This window comes from Callionymus lyra, chromosome 18, assembly GCF_982586985.1.
Source record: "Callionymus lyra chromosome 18, fCalLyr1.hap1.1, whole genome shotgun sequence".
NCBI classification, from domain to species: domain Eukaryota; kingdom Metazoa; phylum Chordata; class Actinopteri; order Syngnathiformes; family Callionymidae; genus Callionymus; species Callionymus lyra.
The window spans coordinates 17,032,250-17,051,148 of NC_141835.1; the positions used below are offsets into that span (position 1 = coordinate 17,032,250).

Genomic DNA, 18,899 nt, shown 5'->3' on the forward strand with positions numbered 1-18,899 from the left:
ACCGCCAGGGCTTGCTATCCACGTATAGTTTAATTAAAGTAAAACAGGTTATGTTTAAGTTTACTCTCTTTATGTTTCAATGGCTTTGGAAAATAAATTAATTTCATAATTAAATTATGAACTCTAGGTTTGACCACTCTATGCTTGAACCTGTGAATAAAAATATGACTTTTTTTAAACTTTAAAGTCATACTTTTGGTTCTGTTAAACAAAACCACAACAATCAAATACGAGTAAAGAGCCTTGAGGCGGAAGTAGTTTCGCTGGGTCATGTGATAAGCGCTCAGCCAATCACAGAGTCGCTCCCTTATTCAAACGGTGGCTCGCACACAAGAGAGCTAAAGCTAATGCTAACCTCCGGAACCGAGCATGTCGTCGTGTCAGGGTGTTCTGCGTCAGTCCAATGGTAGGGTAGAATCTCCGGCGAAGTTATTCGCCAGGATGAAGTCCAAACTAGAGAACGAAGCTCTGGGACGAGGCTGTAGTGTGTGGAGCTCACGACTGAACATCAGCGAACATCTCCGGGAGACATCCGTGTCTCACCGCAGCGAGGCTGAAGCGATCACTCTGTCGCCCATCTCGAGCCCAACTAGACCTCCGGACCTCAGTCCCTGCTTCAGTGCGCGGAACCGACAGACGACAGGGCGGTGTCTGGAGTCCACCGCGGTGGATGCTAGACCAGATCCGGTGCGACACCTGAGCTGCTTCACGGAGTCCAACCGGACGAGGGACGTGTCGGACGGGTTCGGAGGAAGGAGTCTCTCGGACGGGTCCTCGCCTCTCCAGCTGAGGACGACGACGAAGAGGAAGCTGGACGTGGACGGTACCCTGGTGTCCAGCGGTGCCGGTCCACGGACCAGAGAGGAACACAAACGCGGTCGCGTCCTGGAGGAGAAACAACCCGAGAGTCCTGGATCCATACAACAACAACAACAACAACGTGAGACTTGAGCGCGTGAGTCTGTCTTGTCTTCTGCAGATGTTGAGATGTTTGTGTCCAGGTCTGATCCAGATGTGTCCGGTCAAGGCTCTGGCTTATCTGCGGCAGAAGGACAGCAGGACCAGACACACATGCAGCAGTGAAACTGTCAGAGTTCTGGACACAGGTGAGCGTCTCATAAGAACGGCTCTATAATAATAGTTTTATTTTAGTGTCATTCGATTTAACTTGCTTCGCTGTTAGAGTGGACTGTTGTATATATTCACACCTGTTGACTGCAGTTTTAATAATTCAGTATATTCAACTTTTTTTGTTGTTGTTGTCGTCGACCGCTTTATTTATTTCCTTTACACCCGTTGAGCGTAGTTTTCTCAATTATTATTTATTTAACTTGCATTTTTGTTGTAGTGGACTTTTATATATTTATATACCTGTTTAATGAAGTTTTTTACATTATTATTGTTATAAATATTATTTTTAACTTTTTGTTATAGTAAACTACTATATTTTCTTCTTTTTTTTGAGTGGAAACTGTTCTTCTGTTACAACTGTTCTACTTTCTATAGTTTCCTAACACATGCATCAAAAGCTGGCATTTAAAAAACAATGTTTAAAAATGTAGAATAATAGATATTGAATGATGCCCAACATGTTTAAACTTCAGTTATCAAGCAACTGATTCAGAGTCTGTGACAGATATCTTAACACCTCTGGTCACAGGTTGTGACACGCCAGCCAGAGGATCGTCTCCGACCACGACACGCTACAATGTCCGCACATCACACACGAGCGCGTCAGACGACGAGAGCCAGATCCAGCGGTCGGTACCGACCAAAAGCCCGCCAGAGTCGGCAAAAGAACCTCCACTCGTGGTTCTGATCCAGGACCCGCTGTTGGTGAACTCCCCCAAGTTGTTGATTCCCACCAAGACCAAGGCGCCGGCACGCAAAGAGTGGTCTCCGCGCAAGACGTTCCCCAGCGTGAGTACGCAGCAGGTCTTGAACCCGGGGTGCAGGGGGTCTGACTGTGTTTGTAGCAGGAGAGCGAGATCTGCCTGACCAAATGGCACCCGAGGAGGAACCCCAAGGGACTGTTTGTGGACGGCCTGAGAAGGTGAGCATCTCTGGGATGGACCCGTCAGTCTCCTGTGATGTCATCGTGATGTCTCTGTGCAGAGACGACAACATCCCCTGGAACAGCAACATCATCGTAGAGAGAGTTTCCAGCTCTGTGGTGAAGACCGTCAGTGGGAGGGTTTACATCCTGATGGGCAAAATGTTGATAGACAGGAAGTCCGGTCAGTGAACCGTCCTCGCAGGTCGCTGCACTCCAAGCTTAAAAACTCACTGACATGACTCCTTTCTGCTGTAGAGTTCCCTAAGTGGTTCCTGAAGAAGTTCTCCAGTGGATTCCCTCGTGACTGGAAGGGACTGCTGGACAAGTTTCTCTCTGGGTTGAAAGAGTAGTTACTTTTTTTATCTTCTATATCAGGTCCATTTTAAACCTTCTATCACTCAGAATGATTTCATGTCGGTGCTGTGAGTGAGTCGTGTCAAACAAACGTAACAAATCAAATGGAGATTATTTGATGTATTAACAGTAACAAACATTCACTCCTTGACTTTTATGATCTACTTGCTTTTTATCTGCTGTGGCAGGACTTGAGAGACTGCTTAACATAGAGGTGCAGGTGTTACCATAATGACAGTTGTATGAGCGCAGCGCTAGAGCTCTCTGCCTTGTGGATATGAATATCTGCAGATATTCGTCATATTAAGATTGTAAAAAAAATATCAGTACCATCTGACTATTAAAATGTTTTTTTTAACCATTTTATTATTGATTTTAATCATTTCTATATTGAAAATATGAATTCATGTTTACTTAAGTATTTATCAGTTGGATTTTCTAATTCTAATAATTCCCAAATAAGCTTTCTAAAAGAAATAATCTTTATTTGGTAGTTGAACCTAAAATTGTTGGTATAAAAGTGACACGTAGACGATCATGTGACGATGCAGAAGTGTCATTTTATCATCACTGTATCAAAACAGCATTTTAGTGGCTCTATACAGTATATCAATGTTAACTGAATATTGACAAAAAATAATATTAAAAAAAATTGAATTTAGAAAATTAATTTTCATTATTGGAATTAGAAAATAAAACTCAACAACAATTCAATATAGAAATGAAGATTTTACCTTTTCTGTCAATTCTGAAAATACCCTTTTCGAACAACAGAGGGCGCCCAGGGACCAACCTGTGAGTGTGACTCTAACCTGCTTGTGTGTCATTTGCAGCAGTGACTGTGAAAGACCCGAGAAGAAAACTCAGCCCAGGGTTAGCAAGTCCTCCAAGGATGTGGTCCCAGAGAAACCCGTCAGGCAGAGAAGGACTGCAAAGTCATGTGAGTGAGAGGAAAAAACTGAGATCTGTCGCTGAAAGAATTCTAACCTATTATGCCCATATCACAGTGGACTCTGGAACCCCCTCGTCCACCTCCACATTCTCCCGAAGTGGGCGCACCCTCAGGCCGCCACTGGAGTACTGGAAAGGAGGCCGCGTGAGCTTGGACGCTCAGATGAACGTAACCATCTACGCCTGCTATGACAGTTCCATCAGCAAACCCGTGAGTGTTCGAAGCGAGTCTGGATCGCCTCACATTCTAACCATTCTTTTTTTTGTCTTCAAGAGCACGACGTCGTCTCCAGAAACGTCCCAAGGTTCCAGCCAGGGTGAGAATGGTCTGTGGTGCAATAGTAGGATCATGCCACAAGGGGGCGACGACGTTGTTTGTTAATACGCCTGCTTGTTTTCAGAAAACAAACCAAGGGACTCAGCCGGGGAATTCGGCGCTTCAATTCTCAGGAAGGCCAAAGTGCCACTGCGTAGACGCCAGAAAGCAATATCGCCCCCTGCAGACAAACCGGTCACCAGACGGAGTCGGACTCGGGATGACCCGCAGTCCCAGAGTGACCCTGAAAACCCGACCAAAAGACCGGCACGCATCGCCAAGAAAGCTCCCTCAAAGCAGAGAACACCCCAGAAAGAACACTCGCAGTCCCAGTCGGAATGTTCTTCTGAAGAGGAGTGGGTGGTCAAGAGAAAGAGGCCGGCGGGGAGAGCTGGCAAAATCAATCCTGACACCAGCCCGCCGCAGAAGAAGAATAATGAGAAAAAACCCAAAGGCAAAAAAGGTAACACCGATGAACCGCAAACTAAAAGGTTGCCGAAAAAGAACAAGACGCCGCCGCAGCTGGACAGCGAGGTGTGGACGAAAGCTGAAGTGCTAAAACTTAAACAGTAGGTGGCGCTCTATCCCCCCCAGTCTGGCTCCGCTGGCCTCCATGGTGACACGTGTTTGTTTTCAGAGGCGTTGCAAGTTTCCCCAAACATGTCGCGGGCTACTGGGATAAGGTGGCCGGCGTGGTGAAGAAGCGCAGCGCCGAGGAGTGTCACGACAAATACACCCTGATGACACAAAGTACCGCCTCCAAACCAAATAGGAGACAGAAGGAGAAGGAGAAGGTGGAGACGGCCAAAGACTGTGGTAGGTTCGGATTCAGACTTGAGTCTTCTTTGTTTCAAGTTGCTAACTGGCGGTGTAGAAAGACATCGATGTACTTAAATATCCTGGCAATGACTGAGGATAAAGAGGATACAATCGTCTCCAGCAGCTTTTAAAGCTGATGTTTGGACTTATTTCGGGACATATGAGTTGCTCAATTATTCTACTTGCTTAGCTTTTTTTTTAATGCTAACGTAGTTAAAGTGTGGTCATAGCTAGGCTAAAGTTAGCATATCCTAACAAATTTAAAGTGGTTAGTAAAACAGTACCTGTCACTCATGCTGAGGTTCTGTTGGTTTGTCCAGCTCAGCCGATCATCACCGCCAGACTGGGGACGTTCCAGAGGAAGCAGCAGGTGCGCAAGTTCCTGGAGAACATGCCGACGGAAGACATGGACGACGTGTTCAGCTCGGAAGCGATGAATGCGAAAAAATTTGAGGTTTGTCGTGTTCCTCAGGTCTTTGTAGACCAGAGTCGACGGGTTGACTTGATGTTTCTTGTTGTCCATCAGCTCCCCCTTTGCCAGACCACAGACTGGGATATGAGCCTGAATGACTTGCAGGCTACGACGCCAAAATCCAGCGGCTACCTAGAAGAGAAGACGCCTCAGTGTCTGCACCTCACGCCCGGAATGTTGGGTTCTCCCAGCAGGTGAGCGTCCATCAGTGCGTGCTTAAGACTGCGTCACCTGACTCGTGGTCTTCTGCAGGATCCAGGATGACAAGTACGTGTTCCAGCTGCAGAAGAGGATGAAGAAGAACCAGTTCAACGTCCAAAGACCGTCTGCAAAGGTTCTAGATTTAGTCACACTCTGGTCCGGGCTTCAACGCGTCTAAACCCTCTTTGTCTTCCGCAGAACTTTACGCCGTCACCGTCAGTCAAACGGCAAATGAGAAAATGTCCCAACACAGGTGAGTCTGGAGACACCAATACTTACACTTCTGATCCTGCAGCTGCTGGACCCCATGTACAGAGCTATGGTCCAAGAACTTGCACAACCTCTTTAGAAGACTCGCATCATGTTTTGACAGAGAACGACACCTTCGTGGTCTGGGAGTTGTTCCCGGAGAAAGACGGCGCTCCAGCAGACAGCAGCGAGGAGGACGACTATTACTTCTCGGAGAACGACTGAGAGAGAAAACATCCTGTAAAAAGAAAATGCTACTTTGAAAAGTATGTTTTAGCGTCGAGGGACGTGATTCTAAAATGTTCAATGTAAAAATCAAAGGCTTGTTTTTATTGAGAATATATTTTGTTGTTTAATAAAACCTTTAAAGTGTTTTTTGTTGCTTTCAGTTACTGCAATGAGTCAAAATCAATCGTCAGAATACTGGAGTGAAAATGAATGAAGTGATAATTTAAGACTAAATCTAGCTTAGAAGCAAGATAATCATTTTAATTTACCTAAACCTATAGTTATACCTTTATTTGAAATAAGACTTTTTGACTAGTTCAATTCAGTTGACTTATGACAAATAAAAAGAAATAACAACTTAAAAGCCTTATAAACTTAATCCTACATTTTATAATAAATTTGAAATATTTTTTAAAAGCTTTTCCATCAGATTAGGGATCGTTTTAGTCATCCCTTATATTGTAACTTACGGCCCCATAATTATTTTTATATATAAGTGGATTTTTTTTAACATTTAAAGTTCGAAACTATTTCACTTCTTTTAAACGACAGCGAATCTTTTTTTTAACCTTAACTCACGAAATTTCACATTTTCATTGATATTTTTATATGAATTAAGGTCTGAGTCGCCATGTTTGTTGACAGCCCGCCAGAGCGGAAGTCATTCTTCTTTCTCGACACTAGTGTGAGACTCAACAGCGCCCCTCGTGGTCAAAATATATATTTCAATCTTGTTGAGAATTTCTGGTTTTGTTTGGTCGTTGTCTGGAGTTGTAGATTAACGTATTTTTTTTTGAGTGAATTCATCGAGTTGTATTGTTGAACTAATGCAGAGTGTACAAATGAAGTAATATGCATTTAGAAATCAAAGAAAAATAATTTAAAGTTCAATCTGATCAATAGTGTCGTAATTTTCAGGAGAGAATTGTCCCATAAGAACCACTTACTAACGCAGCATTGCACCACAACCATGTTGTCATTGATGGATTCCTTCCTTGTGACAACTCAAATACCTAGGCAGCAGGGTAAACAGGACGGGGTTCAGCACACAGCCAGGTGGAGTCGAGTCCTTCAAGGAAATTTGACACGACAACAGATTAAAACTCACCATTTTATTATGATAATGTTATTTGATATGTCAAATTACAAGTGTATGGTGTAACATAAAACCGTTACAAACATGTTGATGCGTATTTACATTATATATTTATGAAAAGTAACAAGCTACATCCGTATAAAGAAAATACAACTATGACAACAAAAAGAAAAAAAGTTATTCAGGACTATAAATTCTTTTTACATCATAATCTTCTCCAACAATCCAAAATGAAGGCGTGAGAACCGACAGAACCAGAGATGGAAACGTGAGGCACTTTTCATTAGCGAGTGTGAGGGCGTGAGAGCTGATGGCACCGCGACAACTTAAGAAGATGACGGACGGGTGAGAGGAAATAAACAGGCAGTGTTTTTTTTTTTGTTTTTTTTTACAGAGTTCAGTACCGTTTTTATCTGCGCGCTTCAAAACACAAATTCTTCCACTATCTTAGAACTAATCACGAAAATGTTACATCAAGAGCTGAAGGGTGGATTAAAAAAATAAAAATCAGTGCACCAAAGCGCCGCAGGAACAAAAAAAAAATCACTGTGAGAAGTTCTTAAAACAAACACACTGAAGAGTTTATATCGTAAAATCTACACAACAATGTACATTTGGATGCATTTTCCCAAAGTTTGGAGCTCGAAGAGGAGGTGGAGCAGCAAAGTGGTTAAACTGAAGGTTGAAAAATATAGATATATATATATATATTTATATTTATTAAAGCGGACAGACACATGTTGCATATATATCTTACAGTACGTGACAGGAACTTGCACTGTGCTGGTTAATGACGAGTTGGCATTCTCTACACTCATGAAGAAACTAAACTTCTGTTCGGTGTCGGCCAGCAAGTTTCAGGTTCAAACTCGGTTCAGCTCGATTCCAGAGACACACACACACACACACACACACTCACGCACACTCACCATGTCATGGTTACATGAGGGTTTAACAGTCGTTCATAGCTAAAGTTTCTCTGTCAGCACAGTAAAATTAGTGATTGTATCTAGCAGCCGTACATCTTCACACACGTTTATAGAAATCAAATCTCTCGGAGGAGTGACTGCCACTACGGTACCGTGTTAGCGCTTCTTCTAACGTACAAAACTAAAGAGAAACTTTATTCCAGGATCCGTCGCCCTCCACTTTTCAATGTGAAACAATACAATATGTACAGGAATGCTGTCGATCCAAGCTACAGGGCGGGGGAACAAACTATCAACAGGAGCGTCGAGGACATTAAATAATTCGGTATTTACAAGAGCAGGTGGAAAACGGAGACGTTGATGATGTAGTTTTTGCATAGAATGTAACGAGTGTCAGAGTTCAGCGTCATACGCCGGATGAAGAAAGTTCAGCTAAAGAATCTCTGGCTAACAATAAAAAGGGTTTATGTTCAAATAAATCCTAGACTAGCATCACCCAAGTGCTTCTCTAGCTATCGCACTAGTCCTGGATCTGGGGAAAATTGGACGATCGATGTTCAGTCTTCGTAGCTCGTGGAGTCGAACTCACAACCTCCCACACTTGCTGGTGCACTTTTGAGTACGACTGGTGGAAACGCATCGTCTTGTAAAAAAAGATTCAAGCAACCTTGTTCTCTTCAATGTCTTTCGTTGGTTTTAATGTCTGGTACAACTAAAGATACATTTGTTCGGACGAATATAAGAATAGAAATATCTCATAAGAATTTCATTTAAGAGCTGATATCTAGACTTTTTTTATATGGCAATAAAAGATTCTGAATAACCAGCTCGATCAACGCCTAAGAAATTGAGCTTTTAGGCACAAATGTTTGATTTCTGTTAGACACATGCTTCGCACATGAGTTAGTACCGGATCCATGATCGTTTGAAGAAAACAAGTCTTGTCGAAAAGTTTTTACGCAACTTTGTTTCTCATTTTATCTCCCTTTACACGGTCCTGCGTTTTTTCGGCAACGTCGACAAAAAGGGCCCAAAATTAGAGTCGTCAATCTCACACTTGCAATTTTAGATTTTATAAAAAAGTTCTTCAACTGTTGCAGTGCATCATGAGTTCTGTGGCACCAATACTAGGGAGTGCTTTCTGCCATGACGATGGCACCATCTCAGGCTCAGTCCTGAACACACCACGAGGTGTTGGCGAGGGGGTCGCCTTTACACGAGTTCACCTTCCACCTGAGCCAGCCCTGACCACACCTAGGACGCTGTTCGAACCCACAACAGACTCTAGAAGAAGGAGCGCTGCCATCTTAAGGGCTCAGTTAACAGGATGTCACAGAACTGAATGGATCTTGAGCTGATTCTAAGTTACTTTCACCTCACTAAGGTGGGACACAACAGTACTGCGGGGGAAACACACACTCGCACGCACACACACACACACACACACACACACTGGTGGACGCGTAATATTTAATAACCGCGATGCTCAGCTGCTCCCAAAACAAAGTGCCACATTCATCCGAGCAGCCAAAGACATGGAGGACGCTGAACAAAAACATCGATTGTGGGACCAAACATGAGACTCTTGGAGACGCTGCTGCAACCGAAGCTTGAGGGGTGGGGCAGGTGCATGGGGAGGGGCAGTGCTTCGAACCCAAACTGGATGTTAAATTAACCTTGTCTATTTACAGGCTAGTAAAAACAACATGGAGGGAAATTCAACGGTAAGTGCCTTGTTATTTAAGCTCTAACTCACCCAAACACTTCCTGGGCTGGGCAGAATTTTGTGTTCAAAATAATTACGTGAAGGAGGAAATGACGTCCAATCACCGCTGGACTGAAACGGTTATTTCTGGTGGCAAGTGTCGCGAGTCTGGACTTCCCTTCTACCGGTGAATCCCTTTATACTGGAATGCAGTTGAGCCTCAACATCACCCGAGTCCATGGAGAATCTCCTGAAAGCACCTTTGATGAGCAAATCTGATTCACATTTTTGAGTGGAACTGAGAGGTGTGGGTGAGGAGGAGGCTGAAGGACTCTCCGGCACCATCTAGTGCACGTTCTCTTCCAGGGCCGTGGTGCCACTGCAGATCCAAAGAAGAAGAAGCCAGAACAAATCCCTTTTTGCTGAAGACGGCTTGAAGAAGAGTTAGTGTGGTCCGTACAAAAGACAAATTTCCTTCATAGTTACACTTGTTGAGTTGTGACGCGCGTGTGTGTACAGGTGTGTGTTTAGTAACAACTCCGAGTCTGTTAATCTTGATCTTCGCCTCAGTTTGAGCCCCTGATGGCTCCACAAACGTTACGGGTTGTCCTCCGCTGCTGCTCGTCGGCGACAAACGCAAACTGAAATCTCCAAAAGCCCCTCAGAGCAGGGGGTCAACAACTTCACCCCCTCTGAGGGAGGAATGAAAAAAGGATGCCGGCTTTTTTAATTTTCCGCTTTTATCCATTTCCTGTGTTGGCGAGCTTGCGATGGCGCCCGAGGGGCGAGGGTCACCCGGCGGCCTTGTGCTTGCCCCCGCAGCAGCGACAGGCCTCGCCGCAGTGGTGGCAGGCGCGCAGCGGCAAGTAGCAGCACATGCAGGGCGCGATGAACGACAGCGCCACCAGGGCCAGCCAGCGCAGGCAGAACTGCTCGTCCGACGTGTCGCACGAACACGGGTCCGAGAAGTCGCCCTCGGAGTCGGACATGCAGTGGTACAGCATGCTCTCGGCACACAGCATGCAGCTGACTTTGTAGATGCACTGCTTGATGGGGTCGGGGGCGTCCTGGCACTGCCCCCGCCAGTTGTCCTCGTGATTGAACATCTCCCGACAGTAGATGCAGCGCGAGCGCTCGCCGTCCTCCCGCCGCCGCCGCCCTTTCTTAGTCTTGAGCAGGGGGGACGGCTGAGTCTTGATGGCGGTGTCCTTGCCCAGGCCGAGCCCCATGCCGGTGCCGATGCCGAGCCCGGGACCGGAGTGGGGCTCCCCTCCTGGCGGGTAAAGGTACTCGCATTTCTTACTGTCTAGTTTATGGAAGGCGGTTTGGAAGTCCAGGTCTTCGCGGTCTGTCTCTGGTTTCCACATGACAGGGTGACGGTAGTCCTCGTAGCGGCGGATGAGAACGTCTTTGCGCGGGTTGATGCGGACGACTTCCTCCTCCTCGTCCACCCGGAAGCTGACGTGACGCGACGACTTGAACGAGGTCTGAGAAGAGAAGAACCACCATCAGAAACCGAACGATATTAAATCACTACTTTCTTTCTCTGCTAATCCGAGGCATTAGAGTGATAGAGTTCACCCGAAATGTCTACCAACCCTCATGTGGACTAAGGGTTGGGATTATTTTCGACTTAATCTCAGGTAAATATCACTAGAGCTTCCCGTGTCTACACTGGAGCTCAAGCGATATTGACCCAGAGTACTTCCTGTCGGTGTAGCATGCTAGCCTTTTAGCTTCTGCTACAAACAAGCTTAAACTATAGACTTGTTTCATTGTGTGCAATACAAGATGAACATTACAGACAAGGTAAGGTAAGGTAAAACTTTATTAAAACTTTATTGATTACTCAGGATGTCTCCTTCGGGAAATTGTTTTTTACCAGTGGAGGTATTTGGATGTTTTAACTGTCTTTTTGGACAAAGAAAATGAAGCTTCATTCGCAGCCATACATTTCTGTCCATAACTCCAAAAAGAGACAGATTACCCTGAAAACAATCCCAACCCTTTGTTTGGTGTACGTGAGAGTGAGTGAAAATTGAGTGAAATTTTAATTTTGGGTGAATAACACGTCCAAGAGCCTCAAAACTCACAGCCTGCCGGCCAATGGCATAATATTCTGCGGCCCTCAATTTATAACTTAAATTCCTATCAGTCTATTTTTGATTTCAGATGATGAAGGACTTAATATCGTGACATCAAATTCTATCCTGTATATAGCATTGACTATGTAGTTAAGATAAAATAACTGATACAATAGGACATAATAGCTCACATTCACAGTGAAACCACACAAAGATATATAAAACATTAAAAAACAAAATGGAGGAATGACTGATGAATCAAATATTTGCTATAAGAGCTGCCACGGAGTATTGATCTCTAGTGTCATGTTTGTGCAACATATGTATGCAGCACCGAGTAATATTACGAATTTTTGTTTAACTGATTAATGAGTACTTATTAAGGAGGAAAAATGTACAAAACAAGAATCTCTTTCTTGTTTGTAAACACATGCCAACTGTTGGTATAAAGCTGGAGACCCATATGATTTCATAACGCAAGTAAACGGTTTCAACAGTAGAGGGAGCAAGAAACAAACATGCTAAATTTTCTGTAACGCTGTTATAAAAACATTATTTTCTCACGATTCAAGTTTAAACTTGTCTGAATGATGCCTGACATAATGACATAACTTCAGTGAGGAACAGGGTTGCTGGACAAAAAGACTTCATTATGTAAGGGATTCACACCTGAGGGGGCAGGTAGCGGCGGTTGCTGTTGGGGAACTCATCGAAGGGTTGTGCGCGAACGTAGCAGCCCCTGGAGACCATGTTGTTGAGCGGCGAGAATGGCTCTTTCACTGGAGTGCAGATGGGCGGCGGCTCATCAAGAACCTGGAAGGACAAAAAAAAAAAAACGTTGGCGCGGTCTGAATCAAAACCTTCTTTGATCCTGTCAAAATCAAAACTTTTTTTTAAATGATCGTTCACAACCAAAACATCTTCTTCTGGGAGTCATCGACTCAAACATGATCAACACCAGACTCACTCATAAAAATCACTCAGCTGCAGTGACTCAGTCTGCATGTCCTATTTCCGTCCAGGAGGGGGCGACAGCGGCTCACTGAGTCAGCGCCGATGACTAAAAAGGCGCTTCTGTTGAGAACTCACGAGTTCCCATCATCCTCCCAAGTGTTCCCACAAACATGTTCACTGGTGATCCACAAACAAACATGTGACTCCCAAAGACTCACCGGGGTACGTGGGGAGGAAGCAGCGCGCCACGACGAGGAGCCGTGCTATAAATAATCAGTCAAAGAAAAAATGTTGTCTTTGATGGATGAAACGCGCAGAGATGGTCGTGATTCATGTGTGCAGGGGTGAGGAGATGTGGGGGAGGCCTGCAGCTGATATTTTAGATCCAACGTAATGTCACCGCCGCCATCTGGGCAGCTCCCAAATGTCGCACTGTGAATGAGGGACTGGAAATCCAGAATATTCTGCCATTCACAAATATGGAACCACACATGTCCGACCTGACCAGACCCGGGTAGGTGCCCCCCCACCCCACTTGCTTTGGGTTGCATGCGTAGGAGGCCGCTGGCTCTAGTTAGTGCATGTGTGTGTGTGTGTGTGTGTGTGTGAGAAGCCCACGCCAGAGCGTTAACGTGCAGCGGAAATCTGGTTTGCTCCCAGCTGCTGCTACAGTAATTACTGTCCTGTGGTTGCTAAGAGATGCTTCCTTTGACTTTTTTCTTCTCTCCATTTCTTTTTTTTTCTCCCACAAGTTAACCCCCCCCCTCCAAACTGCAAACACATGGTGTGTGTGTGTGTGTGTGTGTGTCCGCTTCCTCTTTGCCCCTAAACATACCGAGTGGAGTCTGCTGGGGAATGTGAGGAAGAGGAGACAGATGAGGAAGAGAAACAGAACAGGAAAAAATGAGTGTGTCGAGGCGAGGGTGGAAAGGGGGGGGAGAAAAGAGATCGAAAGAAAACGAGAGAGGCCATAGAGTCTGCAGAGAGAATGTCATAAACCAGCTCCAGCTGGAGAAATGCAGCGCAGAACTTAAAAAAGCCAGATGACAGCTGTGTGTGTGTGTGTGTGTGTGTGAGAGGAAGACAGAAAGGAGTAGGGGGGGGGGGTGTAGGAGGAGCAGTGTGTGAATGTGTATGCATGTTGAGGTGGGGGGGTCAAAATGGGAAACAGACTTGGGCTTCCTTTTAAAGTGCTGGCCTAAGCCCCTGCTATTCAAAGGCATGTGTGTGTGTGTGTGTGTGTGTGTGTGTGTGTGTGTGTGTGTGTGTGTGTGTGTGTGTGTGTGTGTGTGTGTGTGTGTGTGTGTGTGTGTGTGTGTAGGCCAATCTGGAGCTGATCTGACCGTGGAGATGTGGCGGGCAACAGAGAAGAGAGGGAGTGAGGAGGAGAAAGGGAGGGATGGGGGGGGCAGCCAGGGGCAACATGGCCCCCCACCAACATCAGGGAAGCATGCACTCCTGCCCAGTAGAAGAGGGTTCTGGACCGACTGGGTCGAACTGCAGGAGCTCCCTTAGACACAGGAACAACAACATGGCGCCCCGATTACGAAAAAGACGGGACGAGCTGAGCCAGAAGACAAAAGCTCTCCATTTCCCAAGAACAAGATCGTGGATGCAAGCGACCCAAACTCCTTTTTCCTTCTCTTGATCTTCCCCTAGAGACCAGGTGAGGAGCTCAGTCATTCAGGAGGAACTCAAAGTAGAACATCTTCTCAGTGAGAGGATAAATGAGTCTTCTCTTCACAAAACTTGCAAGATCGAGTCTTCATTAAAAATGACGAAAAGATAAATTGTGCCTCGTCAGATTTCGTGGACAAATAGGGGGGAGGCCCGGGGGCAGACCGAAGCCAGTCGGTATCACGTACCATACACGCCTTAGTGCAACCTCGCTGGTCGTTACTCAACATCTCAACACATCTGTTGGCTTTTTCCAGAATAACACTCACATCATTGTTATCTTCGTGGAATCGCGCTCATGGGAATCTGCTGAAGTGATTCGTCCATAAGTTCATGGAATTCACGTCAGCCCCGATGTTGTCACAAGAATTTGAGTCACTAATTTATGGGCCTGCGTGTTCCGATGGTCCCTCTCCACCCACATCCTGTCCGCTGAGCCTCGGCACTCGCTGCTTCACTAGCAAAACCACATTCTTCCTCTCGCTCAGTCACACAACTATGAATGCAACATAGCTTAGCTGGAAAAAAAGAAAAATGTGGTTGCACAACATCCTACTCAGCTGTGATGACCCACTGCCAAGACTTGCGTTCTACCTCCATCTCCCTCTTTGTTTTTCCTCAACAGCCACAGAAAAACATCCGCATCCAATTAAAACACTGGCAGGAAGTGGACTCTTATCAGTCGGGAACGCCAAGTGTGGTCGGAGACGGCCTGACTCATACATACTTCTTGATGTTTCAGTTCAGAGAACAGTTCCTCATCTTCTCGAGAACATTTCAGAAAGTCTGGAATAACAGGCCGATATTCAGGATGTCCAGGAATGAAAAGTAGACTGAAATTTAGCAAGTAGTTTGGTAGAGTGCAGTTTGAAAGGAATATTTAGCGCCTTGAGTGCTAATAGTAGTTTTTCTTGCCATGCACATTTAGAGAAGAACCCGATCTAGAATCCTGGTCTGGACTGTGCCAAAGCTGTTTGGTGTGGCAGTCAACATGGATGCAATTTGGAGTCATGCTACACCATCTTCGACATCCAAATATTCTTGTGGCTTTTACACTTTTGACCACATTAAGAAGAAAAAAGACAAACCGGTTTATTGTCCAACCATGAAAATGGTCACAGACAATACTTTTGTAAAGCGTAATGGTCGGAAGAATTTGTGGATACATTAGTCGACTGCTATGACTGTATGCTTGCTACGATTTAGCAACAATTCATTTGTGTTCAACCCACTTTTATCCATCTGCGGACCAGTTCAACTCCTCTTTCTCTCTAGCCCAGGTCTTCGACCACAACGTTTGGATGCCAAGTCACCATGGTGACACCCTTGGTGGCTCACTAACTGAACCTTGTCGACACCCCCCTTTCTGGTGCCTAGCAACTGTGGTACCGTTGAGCTTCCTGTATTATCAATCCCTTAAAGAGGAACTTCACCGTAGGAACAGGAACGCAGCTCTCTCCTTACCCTATGGGCTTGGTGGAGAATACCCTATGGCTCGGGTGGAGAATTTGGGGAGATAGTGGGGGCGGGGGGGGATTTGGACCACAAACCCTGATAAGGTGTATTGATCAGTAAACAAGCAATACAAATGTTAACATAAAGTCAGAGGATTAAACACATTTTTGTGTTGTGCAATTCTTACAATTTGTAAACTTAGCATTTCTGTTGTAAAGTTTTTGTGACATGATCAGACCAAAGAGGTAAAAGACCCCCGAACTAACTCAATATCAACTCATAAAAAACCAACGACCCAATGGCCTCTCTTACTCACAGCTCTGTTTATGGTGCAGAATTTCTCAAGTTTACTGACGTTGACTCAGACGAAAAAGCTGAACAAACATGTCTCACATGGTGCCATCAGTCACGACTGCTGTATTACAGTCCTAACAAAGTGCAAAGGTCAGCGTGAGTGCAGCTCCAACACGTCTGCAGGAGACACGGTCCTGCCATCCTCTGCCTTGTATCTACAAATCAACACGTACGGTTTATGATCACAGACGGCAGCTTTAACTATGTGCAAGAACCTGAACAAACATAGGATTCTATGCAACACAAACAGAAATCTTAACGCCCACTGGCCCGATGCCAGCCACACGGTCCTTCAAACACCAGGATGTTTCTGAACAAGTGAATAACAGCGGGTGTCAGAGACATACAAGTCCACTTACCGGTAGACCGTCCTCTACAGAATCCCCATCACAGAAAGAGCGACAACCTGAAAGAGAAAAAAAGAACGTTAAGTAAATCAGTTTTTGCAAAAAATGATAGTAGTAGTATTATCAGGAGGTTCTTTCTTAAGTTTGGCAAAGTTGTAAATGGTTTCTTAAAAAGGAGAAATATAATTTATCATGCGCACCCGTACAACAGTAAAATGAGGAAGCAAGAAAGAACGCACAACAGGGTGTTTCGTCAACAAAAGAACAGAGTCGCCGTGTCAGAAGGAACGTCATTCTTCTCTCAGGTCATTGTCTTCGACAGCAAGAAGATCACTCGTAATTATCATTTTCATTAGCATGAGAGTATTACGTGGACGTCCCCCGTCGCCTTAATGGCACACATTTACATCACGATGGGAGTACACAAAGGATGCGTTTATATTGTTATGGAATCACCACTTGTATGTCACTGAGGAAGAGTGAAAGTGGGGAAAGGCAGCCAAGCAGTGTCCCAGCAGGGGACGAGAATGGAAATTTTCGGGCTGTTTCAAAGTGGAACAGATAATAAATGTATATAGTGCTTTAAAAGTGTTAGTGTGAAGGTACTACTTTTATTAGCCAATACTGCACAACCACACACCCTTCATGACATCTTTAATTTAGGAGATAATATTCTTCTCCTCACATGACTGTCATCTTTTGGAAGGACTTCTCATCGTATCCTCCTTTAGTAATGTTTAGTTAAATAGATACTGAGCGGGTTGTGTCGGGAATTGAATTCAAAGCGAGTGTGTGTCAGTGGGCCACGCAGACGCTAATAAAATATGCATGCGGGAGGGATTTAAACCCCTTAACCTTCAAAACAAGGTCACATATAGCCACATCCGGGGAGGCCTCGTCTGCAGAGTTACATTTCAGGTAGAGACAGAGTTTCAGCCTCGATGATCTGGGAGGAGAACTGGGCTCGAGCGGCAGCAGAAGATATAATAGACGTGTCAATTAACCGTGAAACAAACAATGTATTCAAAACAGGAAGATTTGGAGACTTTAACTGTGATTCACCGTCAAAATATCATCAGAACATCTTATCCACAATTTTCTATTTATTTCTTTATTATCAGATGTTATCAGCGTCACCTTAGATGCCTGAATCCACGCAACTATCACAAGACGCCTTAGGATGTTTCCTTTTAGTAAGTGTTCCTGATCTCCAACTTTGGGCCGAACTTGTGACTGAATCCACTCGGGTCGTCGTCTCAGGAGATATACACATGTTGTGTAGGAGATAATGGAAGACATTTGTAGACACGTGAGTGTCAGCAGAAGAAAGCTGAGGAGTCGTAGTTCCCAACCACAACTGACTTCCACCAATCCAGCGCCTAGTCTAGACAAGTTTATTTAACAAAATGACTCGAACCATCAGAGTCAAGCTGGAGGGTTCAGGTAGAGGATCCACTCCTCGACCGTGGCGTTCCCGATAACGCCTTCCTTCGTGCAGGTCTCCTGATGAAGCCCACGTCACCAAATAGTTTTCTCTGACAATGTTGTTTGAGGTTTGTTGCTTTGATCCCCTAAAACATCCCCGGGCCCCGTCTGTGTCTCTGAGTCACAAGGTGTTCTTCGCAAACCCAGAGTAAAGCGGTTTTTCTGCGGTACGGCTGTTTGTGTTGGGCCGCCAAGCTGACTGAGCCATGTGCCCAGCGTTTCCATGGCAACTGAGGACTGCAAAGGCCGATACACACACACACACACACGTGTGCACGCATTGACACAAGCCGAAACACACACACACACACACAGTCCAGCAGCAGAAGGATGCAACAGGAATACAGAAGAACCTGTCTGTCTGCTAAGAAGAAGCATTACACAACACACAGAGAATACAGAAAATGCCAGAAGAGAGAGAGGCTGGCGAGGGGCGTGGGGGGGGCGCTAAAATCATACATTCACAAGTCACCATTTCATGAGGAGGAGGTGGAGGTATGAGCAGCAGATAAGAGGGAAGTCTCGTTTGTGGCTGAAAGGAAGGAGTGAAGATGAGGAAGGCGAGTTAGTGACACCAGGTGAAGGATTCTGGGTCATCCAGAGCGATGGCAAAGATGAAGGAGGTGAAGAAGAGACTATTGCAGGGTGGAGACGACACCGGAGTAGTCGAGTGGAATAACTGACAGTTCATAATGTTTTATCTGATCTTCATAGAATAAATATTTATCCAAAAAGCAGCACAAATGACCTCAACATTATTACAGTAGAAGGTTGTGTTAGTTACACAAAGTACTTCTTTTCTCCTTCTAAAAGGACTTGACGGTATAATGTATATCACACCCTTATAGGTCCAGCCTAAGGAGACCGACGTCATCCGCTCAACAATCTCTCAAACATCCACAGAGACGCAAGTTTAACGGCCGTCGGCCTCGATGATCTGCCGGCGTGGACTTGCACCCAGGAAGTTCGGATTCAAGATAAGCGACTGCGTGGGCGAGCGGCGACTGATGCCAGGCGCTGATAACGAGGCGTTTACGGTGCGTTCTTCGGCTGCTTCTCCGGGTTCGCGGGTCAGAAGAATGAGGGGGATAAAAAGGGAGATTAGAACTCCGGAGTCGGTGAAAAGAGAGGCCCTCTCTTGTGTAACGTGGTGGCAGATTGCTGAGC

The 18,899-nt window shown here is 45.3% G+C and overlaps 2 protein-coding genes across 4 annotated transcripts in view; one reads left to right on the forward strand and one right to left on the reverse strand.

Moving 5' to 3' along the window:
- The first annotated feature begins 273 nt into the window (after window positions 1-273).
- mis18bp1 (MIS18 binding protein 1) lies at window positions 274-5,723 on the forward strand. Of its 3 annotated transcripts, none has more exons than XM_087779954.1 (16): window positions 274-940; window positions 1,002-1,106; window positions 1,637-1,920; window positions 1,977-2,053; window positions 2,116-2,237; window positions 2,312-2,402; window positions 3,244-3,350; window positions 3,418-3,572; window positions 3,636-3,678; window positions 3,763-4,246; window positions 4,315-4,493; window positions 4,817-4,950; window positions 5,023-5,162; window positions 5,221-5,302; window positions 5,368-5,422; window positions 5,543-5,723. In XM_087779954.1, exons 1-16 carry the CDS (start codon window positions 370-372, stop codon window positions 5,641-5,643), a joined length of 2,730 nt encoding a protein of 909 aa, XP_087636080.1. In that variant the 5' UTR covers window positions 274-369; the 3' UTR covers window positions 5,644-5,723. The 3 variants fall into 3 exon arrangements, with proteins under 3 accessions (XP_087636080.1, XP_087636079.1, XP_087636081.1); XM_087779953.1 differs by having other exon boundaries at window positions 277-940; window positions 3,636-3,687; window positions 5,543-5,722; XM_087779955.1 differs by having other exon boundaries at window positions 280-940; window positions 1,661-1,920; window positions 3,636-3,687; window positions 5,543-5,721.
- Window positions 5,724-6,743: 1,020 nt separating this feature from the next.
- The window catches only part of spred1 (sprouty related EVH1 domain containing 1), a 29,360-nt gene continuing 17,204 nt past the window's right edge, over window positions 6,744-18,899 (reverse strand). The window contains exons 4-6 of the mRNA XM_087779517.1: window positions 16,260-16,306; window positions 12,130-12,273; window positions 6,744-10,863 (exon numbers count right to left, since the gene is read on the reverse strand). Coding sequence (XP_087635643.1) covers window positions 10,168-10,863; window positions 12,130-12,273; window positions 16,260-16,306 — 887 coding nt within the window. The 3' untranslated portion in view covers window positions 6,744-10,167. The remainder of the gene's footprint in view (window positions 10,864-12,129; window positions 12,274-16,259; window positions 16,307-18,899) is intronic.